Source organism: Ursus maritimus (genome assembly GCF_017311325.1).
Source record: "Ursus maritimus isolate PB19 chromosome X unlocalized genomic scaffold, ASM1731132v1 scaffold_X1, whole genome shotgun sequence".
Classification (NCBI taxonomy): domain Eukaryota; kingdom Metazoa; phylum Chordata; class Mammalia; order Carnivora; family Ursidae; genus Ursus; species Ursus maritimus.
This window is the reverse complement of record NW_024423319.1, coordinates 110,540,493-110,564,696: the sequence shown is the minus strand read 5'-3', so window position 1 is coordinate 110,564,696 and position 24,204 is coordinate 110,540,493. Positions and strand designations below refer to the sequence as shown.

At 36.6% G+C, this 24,204-nt stretch overlaps 1 protein-coding gene across 1 annotated transcript in view; it reads right to left on the bottom strand.

Moving 5' to 3' along the window:
- Positions 1-6,106: 6,106 nt before the first annotated feature.
- Positions 6,107-24,204, bottom strand: part of SCML2 (Scm polycomb group protein like 2) — a 93,642-nt gene continuing 75,544 nt past the window's right edge. Inside the window, exons 10-15 of the mRNA XM_040633817.1 lie at positions 21,907-22,110; positions 21,012-21,194; positions 13,582-13,695; positions 12,667-12,918; positions 8,910-9,061; positions 6,107-7,852 (exon numbers count right to left, since the gene is read on the bottom strand). Coding sequence (XP_040489751.1) covers positions 7,724-7,852; positions 8,910-9,061; positions 12,667-12,918; positions 13,582-13,695; positions 21,012-21,194; positions 21,907-22,110 — 1,034 coding nt within the window. The 3' untranslated portion in view covers positions 6,107-7,723. The remainder of the gene's footprint in view (positions 7,853-8,909; positions 9,062-12,666; positions 12,919-13,581; positions 13,696-21,011; positions 21,195-21,906; positions 22,111-24,204) is intronic.

Sequence of the window (24,204 nt, the reverse complement as noted above, 5' to 3'; positions counted from 1 at the left end):
TCGGCGCACTGAGCATGGAGGTGGTTGCAAGGCTCAATTCAAGACCCTGAGATCATGACCTGAGCTGAAATCAAGAGCAAACCCAGGCACCCTCTGGAAGACTCAAATATTATTAGTTGGCAATAATCCCCAAATTGATGTACAGATTGAACACAATCTCTACTAAAATCCCAGCAGAAATTGACAAGCTGATCTTAAAAATCATATGGAAAACCCAGAATTGCCAAAACAATCTGGAAAAAGGAGAAAAAAGTTGGAAAACTCCTACTTCCCACTTCAAAACTTACTACAAAAAGCTACAGTAATTAAGATAGTGTGGTACTGGGGTGCCTGGGTGGCTCAGCTGGTTAAGTGCCTGCCTTTCAGCTCAGGTCATGATCTCAGGGTCCCACTCCCTGCTTGTGTGTATGCTCTCTGTGTCAAATAAATAAATTAAATCTTTCCAAAAAAAAAAAAGAGATAGTGGTACTGCCATGAGGATTGACATACAGATCAATGAAATAAAAGTCCAGAAATAAATCCATATATATACATCCAACTGATTTTTCACAAGGGTGCCAAGACAAGTCAACGCGGAAAGAGTAGTCTTCTCAAAAAATGGTGCTGGGACAACTAGATATCCACATGTGAAAGAATGAAATTGGACCCTTATCTCACTGTATATAGAAAAATTAATTCAAAATAGATCAATAACTCCAAATATAACAGCCAAAACTATAAAATTCTTAGGAGTAAACATAGGAGTAAATCTTCGTGAAACTGTACTAAGGAATGTTTTCTTAGGTATGACACCAAAAGTACAAGAAACAAAAGAAAAAAATATATATTGGGGCGCCTGGCATGGCCAGCGGTTAAGCTGCCTGCCTCGGCTCAGCTGATCCCGGCGCAGGATTGTCTCACATCAGGCTCCTGCTATGAGCCTGCTTTCCTTCCTCCCACTCCCCTGCTTGTGTTCTCTCGCTGGCTGCTCCTATCTCTGTCAAATAATAAATAAAATCTTTAAAAATATATATATATAAATTGGACTTCACTGAAATTAAAAAACTTTTGTGCTTCAAAGGACACCATCAAGAAAAGTGAAGACAACCTACAGAACGGAAGAAAATATACGCAAAGACTATTTTTCTTCTTTCTTTTTTTTTTTTACGATTGTATTTATTTATTTGACAGGAGAGAGAGAGAGACAGCCAAAGCAAGAGAGGGAACACAAGCAGGGGAGTGGGAGAGGAAGAAGCAAGCTCCCAGCGGAGCATGGAGCCCGATGTGGAGCTTGATCCCAGGACCCTGGGATCACACCCTGAGCCAAAGGCAGACACTTAATGACTGAACCACCCAGGCACCCTGCAAAAATATTTGATATGGAACTTGTATCCAGAATATATAAGAACTCTTTTATATATAACAAACAAAAATATAATATAAAAGAGGTACAAATATATTTTATTTCTATGTAATAAAAAGACAAAGAACCCAATCAAAAACAGACCCAATCAAAAAATTGACATTTCTACAAAGATCTACGAATAGGCAATAAGCACATGAAAAGATGCTTAACAACCTCAGCCATTAGGGAAATGCAAATCAAACCACAAGATACTTTTCAGGCTTTTGATTCTCAAGTTTATTAGTGAATACAAGAAATTATCTGCCCACTCTGAATGAACAAACAACTATATATTATATATATGTCTAATTAGTTCATGGTGGCTAAAATGTTTACTTTGAGGAGGACACAAGGAAAACTAAATTACACAAGATTCTAGTGTTAATTATAAAATATAAAACAGAAGCACAGTATGTACCTTACATTTTCTCTCACCTGATTTATTTTTTATCATGCTCTGCAGGACTAGGAGTATTACTCCCCTGTAAGAGCCAAAAGGCTGGCTACTCAAAAGGTTATCACACTGCAAGCTGTGGCATAAGGTCTCAAGAAAGCGAAGAGCAAATGATGCACTATTCACTGGTGGGAGCTGGATAGAGTGAGTTTCTCCATCAAAGGAAGCTATTGAGGGAAAAGAGATGCTCACAGTTACTTCCCATAGATAAAACTACAACATCAAAAAAAAGCCATCAATTTAGGAAACATTTTTACCCAACCCACTCCCCTGACCCCAATCCGTTATTCAAACACAATAGCCTATATTGGTAAAAGCATTCTCATTTAAAAATATTCATAAGGCAAACAACAAGAGCAGCAGCAGCAACCCAGTGATCTATAACACTTCCTGCTATTCCAAGCATTCTGTGGGCATAAATAGTATCTGGATCGGACGATCATAAAAGCTAGTTGATCTCGTAAGCATTTCTGAGTCACATTTTCATTTAGAGCTTCTTATAGGTCAGTCTAGCTTCAAAACATTAAAATGTATTATCAACCAAGGTATTTTGTCTATAGTGTTTAATACAGCATTTAAAAATCTTACCTCATTCTGCATAACTCTGATCATTGTCTATTTTGAACGGCAGTTAAACTTTCCAAATCAGAGTTAAAATCTATAAACAGGTATTTATTATAAATACTCTATTATATCAATGTAAGTATGCCAATACTATAGTTAATATACTATAAATATTATAAAATAACTATATATTATAAAAATCCTTGCCTTTTTCAAAACCTAAATCAAATTTGTAAGAAAAGCTGAATAAAGGATAAGTTGAGCATACCAGTTATCACTTCTCCTCCACGATGATCTGGCTTAAGAAATCCAAACACAGTCTTACTTTGAAAGGCACAATCCACACAGGCCTGCACGTCCGGGCCGGAGCACCACATTCACGGGGCCCGGCCAAAGTGGTCAGGCAGCTGCTGGATTTTCTTCTGATCCAGGTGAGGGCCAGAGTTTCCATGTTTGTTTATATAGACACAGACTTGAGGAAACGTGTATATAAATATACCAAAACAGATTGGTTAAAAGCAACATAAACACTACATTATTAATTACTATATCCCACTAGCCAAACTTCACTCAAAGAGAACCCAAATATAGTTAATATCAACAATCATTTCTGCTACCTAAAAATATGAATGTAAATACATTTTCACATTTGTATAAAAGATATTAAATCTAGAAATATCCATAAATGCCTATTCATTCTTCTAGAATTTTGCCTAAAATAATTATAATAAAACTATCCAACTTTTAGTAGCATCACAATTCTTCACATATTCCCACATCATATAAAATGGTATAAAGATAAATATTTTCACCTTTAACTGTACACACAGTACAAGAATTCTCTTTCAAAAATCAATATGTTAATATACTCCTTGACTGAATTTATTTTAAATCAGCAACATTGCACCTTCATTGTATTTTCTAAAGTAACCAAATAATTTAAGATACATGCCACAGAGTAAGTTCTAATGACTTAGAGTAATTTTTTTCAGTAAGGAAAATAAAAATGATCTTTATATACATGCCAAGGTTCACTGAAGACAATTAAAAAATAATACTTTCTTTAGTATAATAAAAGTATATGACTTAGAAGCAATCAATTATAATCACATAAATGTCATATCTACATTTCTTCACTGAGAATCAATAAATATAAATCAACATACAATGTAACAATATGAGGGTACATTATTACCAAACAAAATATACTGTCCCCCCTAAATTAAGATACACATTATTTTTATCCATTACCTAATTTATATTGCCAAATTTTACATATACATGGTCTGTTCAGTAAAATAAAAACCCATTAATCTCTACTTTCACTATGTTGAAATATATGATAATTCAACCTTGTGGCACAGCCAAAGGAAGGATTGACTTTGTCACAGAAATTAAACAGCTATTAAAAACTTAACCAGGGCTGGTTCAGTTAGTGTTAAAATTACACAGCAATAGATAACTGATCCATTTTTGTATCCACTCCATAATGCTCAAAATATTCATTTTAAATGACTATATTCCATGACATACTATTTGTGTACCATAATTTAATGAAATGTTCCCTAGTTTGGGTACACTGGAGTTATTTCCAATGCCTTGCTATTAGAGATAAATCTTTAGTAAGTACCTTTAGTGTATAGCTTCATTGTTAGAGTTATTTCCTTGGGATAAATTACCAAGTATGTTTAAATGCTTTAACATTTTTTGGTTTTATTCCAAACTCCATTCTAAGAAGGCTATTATACCAATTAGACTGCTATTATTAATTTAACAAATATTGGTTGAATATTTCTCTCCTATCATTCTAATCGGGTGGGATTATTTCAACTGTATCTTCTCATCATCTTTTATCTTGCTTGGATTATCTATATAAAGAAATGGTAAATGTCCAGTGGTCAAAAGGCCTCCACCTTTACTATCATACCAATTATGTAATTCTTCCTCAGCAAATGCTTCTGAGTTAGACCTGGCTAATAAACAATCATAAAACCAAAAAATACGTTATAAATTTCCTATATAGAAATGAGATGTACACTCCTTGTTTGTGATGACCTTGCACACTGTCCTCGTTGGAAGGAAGTCTCTGCACAGCCCACACTTAGGGCGTGGGCAGCGGTGCCCCACCCCATGAGGGAGAATCTACATTACCTGGGGTTCTTCTGCACAGACGTGTCTATTCTCCCCCATCACTTGGTCACAGCAGGATGCCGTCGTGGGTATTCGTTTCATGCTTTGGGTTCTGACCCAATACTACTTCACTTGTTGCTCAAATTGTTCCAGACTGAGGCACTGGGAGCTCTTCCAGTTGGCCCCCGTGTCCCTGTGAAATGCCCCATCCTTGTGCTTTTTGGAGCACATCCTTCTGACACGACAAGATGCTGCAGATCCATCAGGAATATCCCCTGCCCCAGTCCTAGAATGAGACATTTCTCTAAGGAGCCCTGGTTCCTGTCACTAGAGAACAGTGTCAGAAATGAATTATTCGAGTGTGACAGCAGTATGGTTCCTTTTTAAAAAGTTTATCTTTTTGATATACATACTGACCTACTTAGATTAAATGATAAGTTATATTTGCTTTAAACAACGTGGAAATGGGGGGTGTGGTGGGTGCATGGATGCGACAAGATTGGCCATGAGTTCATAAGTATTGAAGCTGGGTGATGGGTCTGGGGTTCCTTTTACAATTCTGTTTATTTGACAGAGCACAAGCAGGGGGAGCAGCAGGCAGAGGGAGAGGGAGAAGCAGACTCCCCAGTGAGCAGTGAGCCCCATGTGGGGCTCGATCCAAGGACACTGAGATCATGACCTGAGCCAAAGATAGATGCTTAACCAACTGAACCACCCAGGCGCCCCTATGATTTTATTTTTAAATTCCAATTGTGGAATTCCACCAGCTGCTGTTGGAGAATGGACTGAGAAGCAAAACCAGAGGAAAGATCATTTTAAAGGCCTGGATGGTTCACAAGAGCCTAACATGGAATGCTATGTCTGGACTAAAAGTTGACAAACCAGACAGTAAAGAACAAGTGCTTCTGAATCATCCAAGTCCCAGACAAGCAAAGCGACAGCCCTGTTCCAGCCACTAGAGCATCAGCCCTGGAGCCTAGTGAGGCCCCTGTCGTCTCTGAATGAAGTACCAGACACGCTGTTGCAGCGGGAGGAGTTTGTGGGTTCAGAGGCATGGAGCAGAAGCTCCTGGCGTAGGGGAGAGGGGCAAGGGGTCAGATACTGGAGGCGATGCAACCCCAATCCTGAGCCTCTAAGGCTTTTCCACCCTGTAAGCTGGGAGAGCTGAAAGCAGAAAGGCAGTAGGACTCCTGGCCCCCAATGGTAAAAGAGCAGCCAGAACTGCCAGCCAGACGTGGGAACTCGGGGGGGGGGGGGCACGAGATACGTGGGGGCACTGGCCTTTCCTAGCGCGCTCGCGTCATCAGTACGATTGCGAGCAACAAGTTTTGAGCACAAAGCTCACTGATGGAACTTCGGACTGCTCCCCTGGGTCTCGTTTAAGGCCCTACAAGAGATCAGCCCTTTGCTGCTAGTGATCTGCTTATCTGCAGAACGAGGGCAAGTGTTAATACTCAACTATCTGGATGTAGAAAACCACAAACTTAGTAGAGCGCTTCTTTATCAACTCTAATAAATTCGTACATTAATGTCATGCAGTGAAAGCAAATAAAATCAAATCTGAGGCTTTGACATTATTGTGGTTTTAAAACTTTATTATATTTTAAAATCTGAAAACTGTAAAACATAGTATTCATACAAACACCTGAGGACTGTTCAACTGGGCACAGCATCTTCACACAAACAATTTGATAAAAGACCAGGTTTAAATTAGAATTTTGTCTTCTAACACAGAAGGAATAACATAGATAAAACCACCCTTTAAATAGTTGCATTCTTATATAAAGTACATTTGGCTTTCTGAAAAAGAAAATGTACATTCATGCCCCTGGTGTATATTTTATTGGCATTTACAACAAATGGCTAAGACTTAGCACAGATTCTCATAGCTTATAAACATTACACCAAACTTATACAAAGTAATTACAATAAACATATAGCACCATTTCCCCTTGAAAGTTCTAACTTTAAAAATAAAGCCCAAAATGATGTGAGAATTAATGCATCTTGCAAAAGTTAGCAGAATAAATGGCTCAGAGCTAAGCAAATTAACTAGAAACATTGCATAGGACAGAGAGGTTCCCTGTATGAAAACCAACCTACGGATTGTTTCTCATCCCCTGAAGACAAAGCTGAGAGGTAACAGTAATAGCAAATGATGCACATATTTTTTACAGAATAAAAACCTCTAACTATATAAATAGTTCACTATTACCTCTGTGGCAGTACAAAGTGCCATATTAAATTCAAAAAGAACAGATTCACTTGTTTGTATACCTACAGGAATAGAATAATATATAAATATGGTATAGTATCCATATGAGGAATAAACAGACAATAAAATATAAATCTTTAAAAAATTTGGGCACAGGTGTTTTCATATAGAGATGTGAGAAATGAATGCCCAGTTAAATGTCTACGCTTAGCGAAAATATGTAATGTTTTAAAATAATAGGTATATTATTGAAAAAAATTTGATCAGACTCCATCCAAACCACGCTTGTAGTATAATATCTCCTGCATAAAACAACCATTCTATTTATCCTATAATTGTTCAAAAGTTATCAAAAACTGATTAAGAACACTTTATGAAAGTTTATAACCTTGCTTTTTTTCTTTAAATATGAACAAATACAACACAGAGAAATACTAATAAAAGGAAAATAATTTATATGGCTTTCCCTTTCTAGAAACTGGCAGAATAGGAACAGAACTTGCAGTAACGGACATAAAATATTTGGAGAAAGAGATAATATCTACGTTACATCTTTAAATTCTCTTCTGAGGAAAACTTCTCACAGATTTCATTAGAGAACTTGTCAGTCCCTGATACTTTCCCCTTTGGGATTTAGCTGTTTTGGTTCTATATATAAACATTAACTGAAATCAAAGGTGTTTCTCTGTTTCCAGCATGAAAATACACTTGTAAACTGTATAATAAAATGATAAATTATAAACTGTAAAAGAATAAAAAGACATAAAGAACTCCCAATTTGAATATGCTAATACTAACACGTAAATGGTTTTTAAAGAAGTAGATTGGACTATGATGTTGTTCTGCAATTCCGGCTATAACATTTTTAGAGGAACTGTCTACCAAACAAAAGCTGCTAGGAGAATTAAAATATTTTTAAATTAAAAGTAATCAGGACAACTGAGAATTCTGTCCCATCTAAACTTACACATCTTTTTCAATTGTATTTTCCTTCTTTAAGTTTGTCAATGTAGTAACATAACTTTAATGCTGGCCCCAGCTTCAGCCCCATGTACTTCATCATCACATCACTTTTGAGTAGTAGCAGAGCCTTCCCGTCAATTTCCTACAGAGAGAAAGAAATTACAATTAATAATGCATTCATATTTTGTCAAGTTATAGATAAGAACATGTAAAATAGAGAGCAGTCGTACATTCTTGATATATATTCTCTGAATATGCATTTATTTCCTGAAAACTATTAAAAATATAATTTATACAGTAAGACATCATGTGATAATTTCTAAATTAAGAAAACAGAAATTTAATCCAGTATCTTTCAGAATTGGCCTAAGCACCAAACTATCTGATTTTAAACACCGTGTTTGAATAAAATACTACGTATCTACGACAAAGGTTAGAAAGCTATGAATTGTAGAAATGAACTTCAGACGGTCATTAACTTTCTTAAAAAGGCTGGGAATATGACGATGTCAGCATCAATGCAAACCGTAAATGTGTTATACAGTGTTGTCTTTATGTTGAAAGCTAATCAGTTGTCTGAAGCTAAACTAATTAAATGCTAAAACTACTGATTTTCTTAGAATACTGAAAAGGACAGAAGATATTTGGTCACTGATTTGTTAGAAGACTATAAACATTACTTAATAGACACAAGGCATCCTCCTAAAATTTTTTATTTCCTTAATTAACCAGTTTATGTCAGAGAAGCATATTATTTGGTATTCATGAGCTCCTATTTAAAATAAAACTACACTTATACAATTGCTGGATTCATTGGGCATCAGTAACAAGGAGGACACCCTGTCACAGCTTGTGGTTACCCCCTCCTACTCATGGTCCTGGGGCCAAGCAGGGAGCAGGTGGGGAGGAGGATCCTTGTGGGAGAAGACATCTGAGAGTGGCCATGCTGAATCATCTTCTTTTGAGAACTTGAAGACTTGTAGTATTTTAGGTACTCGGGTACCCATTCAAAGCACAGATCCAGCCTCTATCATTTAAGAATCTAACTTTGGGCCAAGTAACCTTTCTCACATATGGAAAAATCAGTTGATAGGGTTCCCCCACCATCCACACTAATCAGCATCCATCCAACTGAAGGGCCTGCACAGAGGTCATTGAAAGGCATTATGGCAGGAAAACCGGATCAAAAGATACATTACATGTTGCCTGAAGAGGTCGGCGAGGGGGCCTGATATCTGAGGATCTTTATGTTTCATAAACTGTATCACTTCATCCACAGACCAGGTTGAAGGGTCCTTAGAGAAGCCTTGTTTCAGGACACTGGGGTCAGGTACAGCTATATAACTTGGAGCTTCAATGGGGGGGAAAAAAGACAAATCATACTTGACCTGATTATCCTGAAAGAAGAGATGTTAGGTAGGGAGAAGTGGTCGCATTCCTGGAACCTTCTATTAAGCACCCCAGCAAGGACCCAGGACTCCAAGTGCAGAATCCAGTGAAAGCCTAGATTAGGATGACCTGAGGATGGCTACCCAAGAGCACCCCATCTGACCTCCCCCAAACAACAAAAGCAGCTTCAGAATTTACCTTAAAGCTTCAAAAATCATAAAACAGACTGATCAATCTGAGGCCTTGTTGGCCACAGGCAAAGACAGCAAAAGATCTGTTGCTTGGGTTAAATTAGGTTAATCTAAGCGAACCTATTACTCTTTCCTTAATTCAGTGAATTTCTCTCAATCTCTGTCCTCTTGGTCTGTCTAGATTAGGTTTCTTTCACTAGCTAAATACAATGGAAAGTCTCCCGATTTAGTTTTATAGTTGCTTAAATTCATTCACTTTAATGAAGGAATTTCAATAACCCCATTATCTTTGAGAACCAAATTAGTTTTACTGATTTCTCCCATATATTCAATATGGATATTTTTAGCATCACTTTATTCTTTAAATTCCTATCTCTTAAGGCTTAAATGTGTATCTGAATTTTGAAGAAAACAGGATTATTTTCTCCTTGGCTAGGTCAGAAGTAACTTTAACATTATACTGAATACCTCTCTCAAGTTTAATTGCATAGTAATAGATATTCTGGTTGAATGTTTATAAGTCAAAAAAAGAAATAATTGAGGGGCTCCTGGGTGGCTCAGTCATTAAGTGTCTGCCTTCGGCTCAGGGCATGATCCTGGAGTCCTGGGATCGAGCCCCACATCAGGCTCCTCTGCTGGGAGCCTGCTTCTTCCTCTCCCACTCCCCCTGCCTATGTTCCCTCTCTTGCTGGCTCTCTCTCTCTCTCTCTCTCTCTGTCAAATAAATACATAAAATCTTTAAAAAAAAAAAAAGAAATAATTGAGACATAGGATAAATTAAGCACTCATACCTCAAGGAGTTTTAGCTGTGCTGTTCACCAAGTTGTGCTGTAATTTCTTTGTGTCCAGACAAGTATTCATGTTACTCAACCAGAGTGCTTGACTCTCTAAAGTTAGTGTGTGATACAGAAGTGAGTTTTGTAATTTGTCAGGAAGATCTGTTTCTTTAAACAAGGACCGTCAACACAAATTTGGTCTTTTTTGGTGTGAATTAACCAAAAATACACCTTTTCATTCCTATCATCTGGGCTCCAGCCATTTTACGGGCATTTTGAGTATTTACCCAGGTAAAGGGCAAAGAAAAACAGAAAATAAAAGAACTCAGAATGGTAGGTTTTTTGTGTGTGTAACTCAAAAGTGTACTTATTTTCTCCTTCAATATCGCAACTTTGATGTGAAACAAAAACTCTTTACTAAAACATATCCTCCCTTTCACTTGTTAGAGATAAAAATGTTAGTTATATCTACGAAGAAATGCTACTGTGCTGTTTCAACCCAATTGAAAATGATGATAGAACAGACCATGCCATGCCTAAGGCATTCTAACAATTTAGACAGAAAAATCTTCTCCTTCAGTTCTAAGAAAGACTTAATTTAAGATGAAAAAAATTACTGGCAAACTTAATCAAGCTAATCATACCTCTAAATAACTTTTTTCTGGTTTATGTCATCAGAATCCAGTATAGTTATGTCTTAAATAACATGTAACCAGTTTTATAGATTACTACAGAAAAACTATATGCAAAGATATAATTTATGGTATAAAACTATAATTTTATATTTAAAATAAAACAACTGTAAGATCATCTATTTTTAATTCATTATGGAAAAATCATTTAATTGGGCCCATATCTTCAAAACAATCAGAGAAGTTGCAAACATTAGTGTTATTCAAATGATTACATGAAATAAACTAATTATGTGAAAGATAATCAAAGTCCAGTCATGTTTTTCTCCTGAATGGCTTTGTCTTACACTAAAATATCAGTAAATGTTTCTGAAATAAATAAAAGTGATTTGATTTTATCCACAACGTTATTGGATTTCTTTCCTATAATAAAAATGAACAATTTATTTCATTCAAATAATGGGGCAGGGCAGGAGGTTGTGAGAGCATCACCAGCAATCAGGGGTGGACTCAGCTTTAAGTAATAGTTCCAGTACCTTAAAGAAAACAATTGTAATGACACCTCTAGACAGTTTCCAAGTGAAATGCTTACCTATTCTCTGAAGATGGAAGCAGCCCAGCAGTTAAGTGTAAAGCCGGGAGTCAGAATGCCTGGATTCAAAGACTGACCCAGCCACTTTCTAGCTGGGGACCTTAGTCAAGTGACTTCTCAGATTTCTCACATGAAAATGTTTACCAGCACCTACATCTTAAGGAATTGTTGTAAAGATGTACTGTATAAGGCTATGTAAAATATTACATGCCTGGCCCATGTCAGATAGTGATGAAGATGATGCTGATTACTATTACTAATAACTAAATTACTAGTAAGTAATGTTATTACTATTAGTCTTTCCACTCCTGGAAAGACCAAAAGCTAGCCTTCTCTAGCCTAAATACAGGCTACTTTGGCATAGTAGTTAGTCATACATTTGAAAGTGAGATATTTAGTATTAGGGGTGACCTTTTACAGCCTTTTACTGAGAAGGCCTGTCTTCAAAACTCTTATTTTGTGAAAATACCTAAAAATTCTGGTGCACTACCCCTTGATGGGATAAACATCTGTCATCAGACTCCTTGCAAACATCACTCTGAAAGCAGAGGCGATCTACATGAGCTGGGAGATGGGGGGATGACATTAAATACGTCATAGCATGTATGCGGCACAGTTGCCCATAGAAAATATCCATGACGAAAAGCAATCAAGTTGGATGCTTCCCACTGCCTTCGATACTCCCCTTGCCTAGATGCCTACCAGGAGGAAAAGGACAAAACACTTATTCCCACCCTTACCCCACCTCCCTCCCCCCCTCCCCCCACCCCCTTCATCCTTAAAAGTGTACAGTGTAGCTATCTTTGCACATGGAAAACTATTCTGGCTCTTTCCAAATGGCAACAGGATGCTGCCCTGTTTACACATATTATGTACTACTGCTGGGTCTGAGGGAATAACTGAAGGTATGAAGAATGGGGAAACGGCAACAGCAACAGAATACCAGAGCCCAGATCTGGGGGCCACACGCAGGCCGGAGTCAGGAAAGGTCTCAAAAGAGACAAGGAAGAGAGTACATCAGAAAGGAGAGGAAGTGCACCTTTCCAGGCCTCAGAGTCATAGGAGGTTTCTGAGTCCAGACAGTATCCAGTGAAATGATAAATTACAAAGGAACTATTAATAAGAACCACTAATCTAAGAAGTCTCTGTGACAGACATGGTTGGCGATCCAGATCCCCAGGGACAGTTCTATGCTGCCATGAGGATCGGAGGATCTGTAGTGGCTTGACCCTGAAAGTAACATAAACAGGGAGGACTCAAACTCCTCAATCTTGGCACTTTCTCCAATGTGATACACTCTCGGGGGATGTTGTTGGGCAAAGAAACCTTAAGGAGAAAGAAACACATTGGTTGAGAATCACTGTTTTTAAATATACCTTCGTTTGTCCTCTGCATTTGGAATTTAACTTCATGGTGACTGCTCTTGGTAGATTTGGTCCCCACTAGTGCTGAACTTGAGGTGCCTGGCACACTTGGAGAAAAATCCCTGGAGACTGCAGTATGAGTGCTTACAGGATTTCTGATGGTAGGGCTTAAAGAATTTGCTGGATTTAGTGGTGAGTTTTTGGAATCTTCAGGAAGCTTTTCCTCTTTGGGCATGCCATTTCCCTCAGAAGACAAGAGTTCTTCTACAAGAGAAAAAGACAAAGGCAATTATCTTCAGACTTATAGCTTAAATACTATTAAAAGGTCAAAACATCTCCTAATCTTCAATAGTTCACATAAGCCATGCTATACTGAACCACAAACCTCTAACATAAAGTACACGGCCACCCCCTTCTTGGCATTTATAGTAATGGACACTGTCTTAAAATCCAAATTGATTCCAATATGTCACCTGTATTTCTCGTGGCACTGTCCCTTCCCAGTCTTGCTACCAAGGCTATGAACACCTCATGAAAGCATTCATTTTTAGGAATGCAGTTCTTCACAACTATTATAATATGATCACACAGTTGGCTTCTAACATTTGCTTACTACTTGGACACTTAACACTTTCAGTGGAGAAAGGCACTAGGTTTTTCTATTCACTTTTTATCAGCTTTCAGTAATACAAAGCTGAATGGAAAATGTTACTGTAATTGTTTTATTTTTATCTAAGGAGAAATGACAATTGTGTACTTCTGAAGGGAATGAAATGCTCGACAAAGCTACCAAATGCTCATTTGGCATTTAGTAGCCTAAATGCTCAAGCAATTTGGGCAAATACACACCTCCACCCAAGAGCATATAGTTAAGTGGTAGTAGAATGACTTTTCTTCCCATTCCAGAAACATGTAAATACTATTTACCTTTAGAGGCATGCACCTTTGTTTTGGGGAGCTTAGGTGACACAGGAACAACATAAGGTAGAAGTTCCTGAGAAGGCCGTTTGGGGCTTTTCTTTTCTGTTATGTCTTCTTTTACTGTTTAAAAAAAAAGGTGTCTGTTATAACTAATTAACATTCCTCAAGCATTTTCAGATCATCAGCATATAACACTTTTGTTTCTAAATCATTTACCTACTGTAACTTCATCAACAATTTATCAATTACTTGATTGTTTGTGAATAATATGTGTTGATTTCATCCCATTAAATATTTTGGTGACATCATATTCAAGAGCTAAAAGCATTATATCCAGGCACCATTTACTATAGGTTTATCACATATCTCTCAATATCTCAGGAAGCAGTGAGGGAATCAATTATAATGTGTCTAAAAAGGCCGGGGAAAACTGTTCCCATGAACAAAAAAAGTTAAGAATTCAGAGAAGGAGAAGACAGTGTACAGTGGACATTTCATTTTATAGGCAGCAGTCCTGGCCCAGAGCTCACTACCCTTACTATAACTCTACAGCTTACTTATTATTAAACCAAATGCATTTTTACCTAAAGGGCCACTCTTTAGGACATGATCCTGAAAGTAATAACATCTCAAATTATTAATTATACTCTAAATATCAATCAGTATCTTGATTTAACCTCCAACTAAAAGTAAAAATTAAGTATAATAGAACTCTAAAAAGTCTGATAACAGAACTTGAGTGAGAAGAAAGATTGCAGTGAGAAAGTACCCAAGTCAAACTTCATCTGGTTCAAAATAGCTGGGGGCCAGGCATGCTTTTTAAGATCATCTGATGACTGATTGATTACTAAAGAGTCTAAGAGAGCTCTTACCACTTGATTTAATTTTTAATCATGGACTACAAAAACCAACAGGCAAAACAAATTTCAGTAAATGGCAAATATTTTTATAATTAGGACATATAAATTTCTATAAAGAAAAAACTGGCTTTTTTCAAACTCATTTAATGATATGGAGAATTCAAATGCTAATATGTAGTTTTCTATACGTATATGTTACCTCAGAATCTTAGTGAGATAAGAAAATCTTTTCTTTTACTTGTAATAATCTAATGCTTTCTTATAAAAAGTTAATGAAGCTGGTGTATGGTCTACTATCTGGGGCTGATAAAACATAAAAATGACTCTTGACTTCCATTCCTGGGTATTACAGTAAGCTCAGGCACAAAACTTTTCCTGCAGAGATAACGAGAAAAAGCCAGATAATTTAGAGAATACTTTAAAAGTCACCAGAGAGGCACTTCCAGGATGACTGATGAAAGACCTCCAAAAATCCACTTCTTCATAAAAATAACGAAGAGATTGGCAAAATTAGTTTTTTTAAAAAACTCTGGATATTACGTAAAGGGTTACAACAGTCCAAAAAGCATTTGTTCAAGAAAAAAGTGGCTGAATCTCAGAAAGAACAGCAAATTCTGTGGCACTTTAGCTTCCCTACCATTGTCCCCTTCACTGTTTTTGCAGCAGTTTTGCAAACCAACAGGTTCATAACTACTGTAGCTGTGAAAACCAGCACATTCTACCAGCACCGGAGGAAACACAATGGGTCTGGAGCTCTCAAAAGGCCCTATGCCCAGGAAACCGTCACAATTTGACTAACCTTGAAACTCAGTGGAAAGCTCTGATCTCAGGGCTTGTTTTAGGAACTAACTCAGAGCTGGTCTGTGTGAACAGTCCTATCTCTAAGGCATTGCTCAAACAAACAAGCAAACAAACAAAAATCCACAGTAGTAATTGTTTAACACTATTGCTGCCTGAGGCAGCATTGCCAGTTGGGGCTGAAAGGAAACTGACCAAAAAGCTTTAAAAATAAACGTGGAGAATAAAATGTCCATTAGGAGACTTTGAAAACCACAGAGATACTCCTGGGAATCTAGAAGGCCACATGTAAGGCTGTATCCATGCCCAGGAAAGACCTAAGACCTTAATCTTTCATTTCGTGCTGACCTTGAGGCTCTGCACAAAGCAGACTTGTAAACTGCCTCCTGGAATGTTCAAGGTAAATTCCAACACATACATGAACTCTGCGGCAAAGGATGAGAGACATACTGGTTGCAGGCATTTATGGAAATCCCTGTCCAATCATTTGCTGAACACTAAGCTAAATGAACAGACTTCAGTGGCCACATATAATAAAGGAGCCCAGGAAGTCATTAGGTTAGTCCAGGAAAATCACTATACCAAAGCACCAGCAACAACAAACCCTAGGGAAGGGGAGAAAATGTGATTTTTCAGAGTTACTGCTTTACACTTTTAAAATTGTCCAGTTTTCAATTAAAAATTAGGAGAACTGCAAGAAACATAAAAGTATGGCCCATACAAAGAGGGGAAAAAACAGTCAATAGAAACTGCCTCTGAGGAAGCCCAGATACTGGAGCTAGTGGACAAGGACTTTAAATCAGCAATTTTATTTATGTTCAAAGAACTAGAAAAATGATCATGTCTAAGGAACTAAAGTATGAGAACAAAGTCTCGCCAAATAGAGACTATCAATAAAATGATAAAAATTACAAAAAAGAACCAAATCAAAATTTAGGACTTGAAAAGTAGTACAAATGAAATGAAAAATTCACTAGAAGGGCTCAACAGCAGATTTGAACTAGCAGAGGAGAGTGTCAGCAAATTTAAAGAAAGGTCGATTGAGATTATAAAGTCTAAGGAACAGAAAGAAAAAATTTTGAGGAAAAATAAACAGACCCCAGAGACCTGTGGAATACCATCAAGGACACCAAAATACACATAATGGAAGTGCTCCAGAAGGAGAGGTGACAGAGAGAAAGGGACAGAAAGAATATTTGAAAAAGTAATGGCTACACGTTTCCCAAATTTGATGAAAAGCATTAATATGAATATCCAAAAAGCTCAACTATCTCCAACTAGGATAAATTCAAAGATATCCGCACCTAGAAAAAACACAAACTATCAAAAGCAAAAGACAAAGAGAATCTTGAAATTAACAAGAGAAAAGCAAATCATCATACAAGAGATCCTTGATAAGACTAACAACTGACATCTCATCAGACAGATGCTATAGAAGCTAGCAGGAAGTAGGATGATATAGTCAAACTGCTAAAACAGAAAGTCAACTAAGAATTCTACATCCAACAAAATTAAATTTCAAAAAATGAAAGAAAAATAAATTCTTCACAAACAAAAAGTGAGGGGCGCCTGGATGGCTCAATTGGATGAGCGTCTGACTCTTGGTTTTGGCTCCTGTCATGACCTCAGGGTCCTGGGATCAAGCCCCGCATCAGGCTCTGCCCCGCAGGGAGTCTGCTTGAGATTCTCTCTCTCCCTCTCCCTCTGCCCCTCCCCCTGCTCTCTCTCTGCCTAAAATAATCTTTTTTAAAAAGTGAGAAAATTCAGGGTGCCTGGGTGGCTCAGCTGGTTGACCATCTGCCTTCAGCTCAGGTCGTGATCCTGGGGTCCTCGGATTGAGCCCTGAATAGGGCTCTCTGCTCCACTGGGAGTCTGCTTCTCCCTCTCCCTCTGCCTGCCACTCCCCCTGCTTGTGCTCGTGCTGTCAAATAAATAAAATCTTTAAAAAAAATTTAAAATTTTTTAAAAAGTGAGAAAGTTCCTCACTAGAACAGCTTACCTACAAGAAATGAAATGACATTCAACAGTAACTCAAATACACACAAAAAAATTAAAGAGTACTGGGGTGCCCGCGTGGCTCAGTCATTAAGCATCTGCCTTCAGCTCAGGTCATGATCCAGGGTCCTGGGATTGAGCCCAGTGCTGGGCTCCCTGCTCAGAGGGGAGTCTGCTTCTCCCTCTGCCCCTGCTCGTGTGCTCTCTCTCTCACTCACTCAAACAAATGAATAAAATCCTTTAAAAAAAATTAAAGAGTACCAGTAAAAATACCTGTGGTTAAATATTTATTTATGAGAGAGAGAGAGTGTGCACACAGGGGAGGGAGGGGCAGAGGGAGAGGGAGAAAGAAACCCAAGCAGACTCACACTGACTGTGGAGCATGGAACCTGACGCAGGGCTCGATCTCACAACCCTGACATCAGACCTGAGATGAAAGAGTTGGATGCTTTACTGAATGTGCCACCCAGGCACCCCAAATATATTTGTTTTTGTAACTCTTTTCTTCTTCTTCTTCTTCCGTTAAAAAAACAAATGGGGCACTGGGCTGGTTCAGTCAGTAGAGCATATGACTCTTGATCTCAGGGTTGTAAGTTCAAGCCCCGTGTTGGGAAGAAAGCTTACTTAAAATACAAAAAAGGATAATTTAAAAAAATGAAAAAAAAAATAATTACAAAATTGTATTTTGAGGCTTATGATGTATAAAATATAATTTGGCAATAAAAGAACAAAGAAGGGGGCAGGAAATAGAGCTATAGTAGAGCAAAGTTTTTGCATAATATTAAAAGTGAGTTGGTATCAATCCAAACTAGATAGTTTTAAGTTAAGATGTTAATTGTAATCCCCAAGGCAACTACTATAAAAAATAACTCCTGGGCAGAAAAACAAAACAAAACAAAAACTCAAAAACTTTAGTAGAGGGGCGCCTGGGTGGCTCAGTCATTAAGTGTCTGCCTTTGGCCCAGGGCGTGATCCCAGGGTCCTGGGATAGAGCCTCGCATCAGGCTCCCTGCTCTCCTGGGAGACTGCTTCTTCCTCTCCCACTCCCCCTGCTTGTGTTCCCTCTCTCTGTGGCTGTGTCTCTCTCTGTCAAATAAATAAATACTATCTTAAAAAAAAAAAACTTTAGTAGAAGGAACAACAAAGGAATCAAGTTGGTATACAAGAAAACATTTAAAACAAAACAAGAAAGTTATTGAAGAAAAGACAAAAAGAAACATTAAGACCTAGAAAACAAATAACAAAATGGTAGATATAAATTCTACCTTATGAATGAATAAATAAATTCTTCCTTATTAGTAATTATATTAACTGTCCATGAGATAAACACTCCAGTAAAAAAATTAGCAGAAAGGTTAAAAAAAAAAACCCATGTTCCAATTATATAGTTAATACAAAAGATACACTTTAAATTCAAATAAACAAGTAAATTCAAAGGGAAAGTGTGAGAAAAAATATACCTTACGAACAGTATTTAAAACTGGAATGGTTATAGTAACATCAGACGAAATGCCTTTAAGAAAATCCTAAGAAATTCACACACACACAAAAACCCCAATGAGAAGTAACAAATTCAGCAAGATCACAGAATACAAGATTAATAATACAAAAATCAACTGCATTTCTACACACTTGCAATGAACAATCCAAAATTTAAATTAAGAAAATAATTCTACTTACAATAGTGTTAAGAACAATAAAATGTTTAGGGATGAATTTATCAAAAGAAGTGCCAGATGTGCTTTCTGAAAACTACAAAATATTATTGAAATAAATTAAGGAGACCTAAATACACTGACATCCCATAGTATGAACTAGAAGATTCAATATTAATTTTTAAAGAGATTTTATTTATTTATTTATTTATTTATTTATTTATTTATTTATTTAAGGTGGGGGAGGGAGCCAGAAAACGAAAGCAGGGGAGGAGTGGAGGGAGAGGGACAAGCAGACTCCGCACTGAGCATGGAGGTGGTTGCAAGGCTCAATCCCAAGACCCTGAGATCATGACCTGAGCTGAAATCAAGAGCAAACCCAGGCACCCTGAAGACTCAAATATTATTAGTTGGCAATAATCCCCAAATTGATGTACAGATTGAACACAATCTCTACTAAAATCCCAGCAGAAATTGACAAGCTGATCTTAAAAATCATATGGAAACCCAGAATTGCCAAAACAATCTGGAAAAAGGAGAAAAAAGTTGGAAAACTCCTACTTCCCAATTTCAAAACTTACTACAAAAAGCTACAGTAATTAAGATAGTGTGGTACTGGGGTGCCTGGGTGGCTCAGTTGGTTAAGTGCCTGCCTTCAGCTCAGGTCATGATCTCAGGGTCCCACTCCCCCTGCTTGTGTGCTCTCTCTGTGTCAAATAAATAAATTAAATCTTCCAAAAAAAAAAAAAGAGATAGTGTGGTACTGCCATGAGGATTGACATACAGATCAATGAAATACAAAGTCCAGAAATAAATCCATATATATACATCCAACTGATTTTTCACAAGGGTGCCAAGACAAGTCAACGTGGAAAGAGTAGTCTTCAAAAAATGGTGCTGGGACAACTAGATATCCACATGTGAAAGAATGAAATTGGACCCTTATCTCACTGTATATAGAAAAATTAATTCAAAATAGATCAATAACCTAAATATAACAGCCAAAACTATAAAATTCTTAGGAGTAAACATAGGAGTAAATCTTCGTGAAACTGTACTAAGGAATGTTTTCTTAGGTATGACACCAAAAGTACAAGAAACAAAAGAAAAAATATATATTGGGGCGCCTGGGTGGCACAGCGGTTAAGCGTCTGCCTTCGGCTCAGGGCGTGATCCCGGCGTTATGGGATCAAGCCCCACATCAGGCTCCTCTGCTATGAGCCTGCTTCTTCCTCTCCCACTCCCCCTGCTTGTGTTCCCTCTCTCGCTGGCTGTCTCTATCTCTGTCAAATAAATAAATAAAATCTTTAAAAAATATATATATATAAATTGGACTTCACTGAAATTAAAAACTTTTGTGCTTCAAAGGACACCATCAAGAAAGTGAAGACAACCTACAGAACGGAAGAAAATATACGCAAAGACTATTTTTCTTTCTTTCTTTTTTTTTTTACGATTGTATTTATTTATTTGACAGAGAGAGAGAGAGACAGCCAGCAAGAGAGGGAACACAAGCAGGGGGAGTGGGAGAGGAAGAAGCAAGCTCCCAGCGGAGCATGGAGCCCGATGTGGAGCTTGATCCCAGGACCCTGGGATCACACCCTGAGCCAAAGGCAGACACTTAATGACTGAACCACCCAGGCACCCTGCAAAAAATATTTCTGATATGGAACTTGTATCCAGAATATATAAAGAACTCTTTATATATAACAAACAAAAATATAATATAAAAGAGGTACAAATATATTTTATTTCTATGTAATAAAAAGACAAAGAACCCAATCAAAAACAGACCCAATCAAAAAATTGACATTTCTACAAAGATCTACGAATAGGCAATAAGCACATGAAAAGATGCTTAACAACCTCAGCCATTAGGGAAATGCAAATCAAACCACAAGATACTTTTCAGGCTTTTGATTCTCAAGTTTATTATGAATACAAGAAATTATCTGCCCACTCTGAATGAACAAAAACAACTATATATTATACATGTCTAATTAGTTCATGGTGGCTAAAATGTTTACTTTGAGGAGGACACAAGGAAAAACTAAATTACACAAGATTCTAGTGTTAATTATAAAATATAAAACAGAAGCACAGTATAAAATTTTACATTTTCTCTCACCTGATTTATTTTTATCATGCTCTGCAGGACTAGGAGTATTACCTCTGTAAGAGCTAAAAGGCTGGCTACTCAAAAGGTTATCACACTGCAAGCTGTGGCATAAGGTCTCAAGAAAGCGAAGAGCAAATGATGCACTATTCACTGGTGGGAGCTGGATAGAGTGAGTTTCTCCATCAAAGGAAGCTATTGGAGGGAAAAGAGATGTCACAGTTACCTCATAGATAAAACTACAACATCAAAAAAAGCCATCAATTTAGGAAATGTATTATAAATCTAATTCGTGGTTTTTGTAATTTATAAAGAAATATTCTTAAATTATAAAGGCCCCTCTCATTCAAACACAATAGCCTATATTGGTAAAAGCATTCTCATTTAAAAAATATTCATAAGGCAAACAACAAGAGCAGCAGCAGCAACCCAGTGATCTATAACACTTCCTGCTATTCCAAGCATTCTGTGGGCATAAATGTAGTATCTGATCGGACGATCATAAAAGCTAGTTGATCTCGTAAGCATTTCTTGAGTCACATTTTCATTTAGAGCTTCTTATAGGTCAGTCTGTTTTCTAAAAACATTAAAATGTATTATCAACCAAGGTATTTTGTCTATAGTAAGCTTAATACAGCATTTAAAAAAAATCTTTTACCTCAATTTACAGTATAACTCTGATCATTGTCTATTTTGAACGCAAAGTTAAACTTTCCAAATCAGAGTTAAAAATCTATAAACAGGTATTTATTATAAATACTCTATTATATCAATGTAAGTATGCCAATACTATAGTTAATATACTATAAATATTATAAAATAATCCATATATTATAAAATCCTTGCCTTTTCAAAACCTAAAATCAAATTTGTAAGAAAAGCTGAATAAAGGATAAGTTGAGCATACCAGTTATCACTTCTCCTCCACGATGATCTGGCTTAAGAAATCCAAACACAGTCTTACTTTGAAAGGCACAATCCACACAGGCCTGCACGGTCCGCCGGAGCACCACATTCACGGGGCCCGGGCCAAAGTGGTCAGGCAGCTGCTGGATTTTCTTCTGATCCAGGTGAGGGCCAGAGTTTCCATGTTTGTTTATATAGACACAGACTTGAGGAAACGTGTATATAAATATACCAAACAGATTGGTTAAAAGCAACATAAACACTACATTATTAATTACTATATCCCACTAGCCAAACTTCACTCAAAGAGAACCCAAATATAGTTAATATCAACAATCATTTCTGCTACCTAAAAATATGAATGTAAATACATTTTCACATTTGTATAAAGATATTAAATCTAGAAATAATCCAAATGCCTATTCAATTTTCTAGAATTTTGCCTAAAATAATTATAATAAAAACTATCCAACTTTTAGTAGCATCACAATTCTTCACATATTCCCACATCATATAAAATGGTATAAAGATAAATATTTTCACCTTTTAACTGTACACACAGTACAAGAATTCTCTTTCAAAACTGGTCATGTTAATATACTCCTTGGACTGAATTTATTTTAAATCAGCAACATTGCACCTTCATTGTATTTTCTAAAGTAACCAAATAATTTAAGATACATGCCACAGAGTAAGTTCTAATGACTTAGAGTAATTTTTTTTCAGTAAGGAAAATAAAAATGATCTTTATATACATGCCAAGGTTCACTGAAGACAATTAAAAAATAATACTTTCTTTAGTATAATAAAAGTATATGACTTAGAAGCAAATCAATTATAATCACATAAATGTCATATTTCCATATTTCTTCACTGAGAATCAATAAATATAAATCAACATACAATGTAACAATATGAGGGTACATTATTACCAAACAAAATATACTGTCCCCCTAAATTAAGATACACATTATTTTTATCCATTACCTAATTTATATTGCCAAATTTTACATATACATGGTCTATATTCAGTAAAATAAAAACCCATTAATCTCACTTTCACTATGTTGAAATATATGATAATTCAACCTTGTGGCAATAGCCAAAGGAAGGATTGACTTTGTCACAGAAATTAAACAGCTATTAAAAACTTAACCAGGGCTGGTTCAGTTAGTGTTAAAATTACACAGCAATAGATAACTGATCCATTTTTGTATCCACCTACATAATGCTCAAAATATTCATTTTAAATGACTATATTCCATGACATACTATTTGTGTACCATAATTTAATGAAATGTTCCCTAGTTTGGGTACACTGGAGTTATTTCCAATGCCTTGCTATTAGAGATAAATCTTTAGTAAGTACCTTTTTAGTGTATAGCTTCATTGTTAGAGTTATTTCCTTGGGATAAATTACCAAGTATGTTTAAATGCTTTAACATTTTTTGGTTTTATTCCAAACTCCATTCTAAGAAGGCTATACCAATTAGACTGCTATTAATTTAACAAATATTGGTTGAATATTTCTCTCCTATCATTCTAATCGGGTGGATTATTTCAACTGTATCTTCTCATCATCTTTATCTTGTTTGGATTATCTATATAAAGAAATGGTAAATGTCCAGTGGTCAAAAGGCCTCCACCTTTACTATCATGCCAATTATGTAATTCTTCCTCAGCAAATGTTTGAGTTAGGACCTGGCTAATAAACAATCATAGGGCAAAAAACCAAAAAAACAAAATAAACTTAACCAGAGGTGCCTGGGTGGAATAGTTGGTTGGGCGTCTGACTCCTGGTTTCGGCTCAGGTCATGATCTTGGGATAGTGGGATCAAGCCCCGAGTTGGGCTCTGCACTAAGTGCAGAGTCTACTTGAGAATCACTCTCCCTCTCCCTCTGCCCCTCCTGCTCATGCTCTCTTTCTCTCTAAAATAAGTAATAAATCTTTTTTAAAAAAATAAAAACCCATGGTGCTGATGGGATGAACAAAGTCCTACTGAACACAAGTGAAGCTAAACAAAGATTTCCATGTTTTATCTCCTTTGTGTTATACTTACTTAGCTAGTCTCTCCTGCCAACAGACTAAAAATCAGAAATAATAAACTGACAAAATGAGGTATGTTACAATAATCTTTAAGTGATTTCTATTTCAAAAAAATAATTTCTTTTTAATCAGGAAAGGGAAATTGGGGAGAAAAGTCCAAGGAACAGAAAAGTATAAGAAAGACAACTAGGAGAAAAAGCAATGGTACATGCTTTAAAAAATAGGAAGGGAACAAGAAAACGTAGAAGAAAT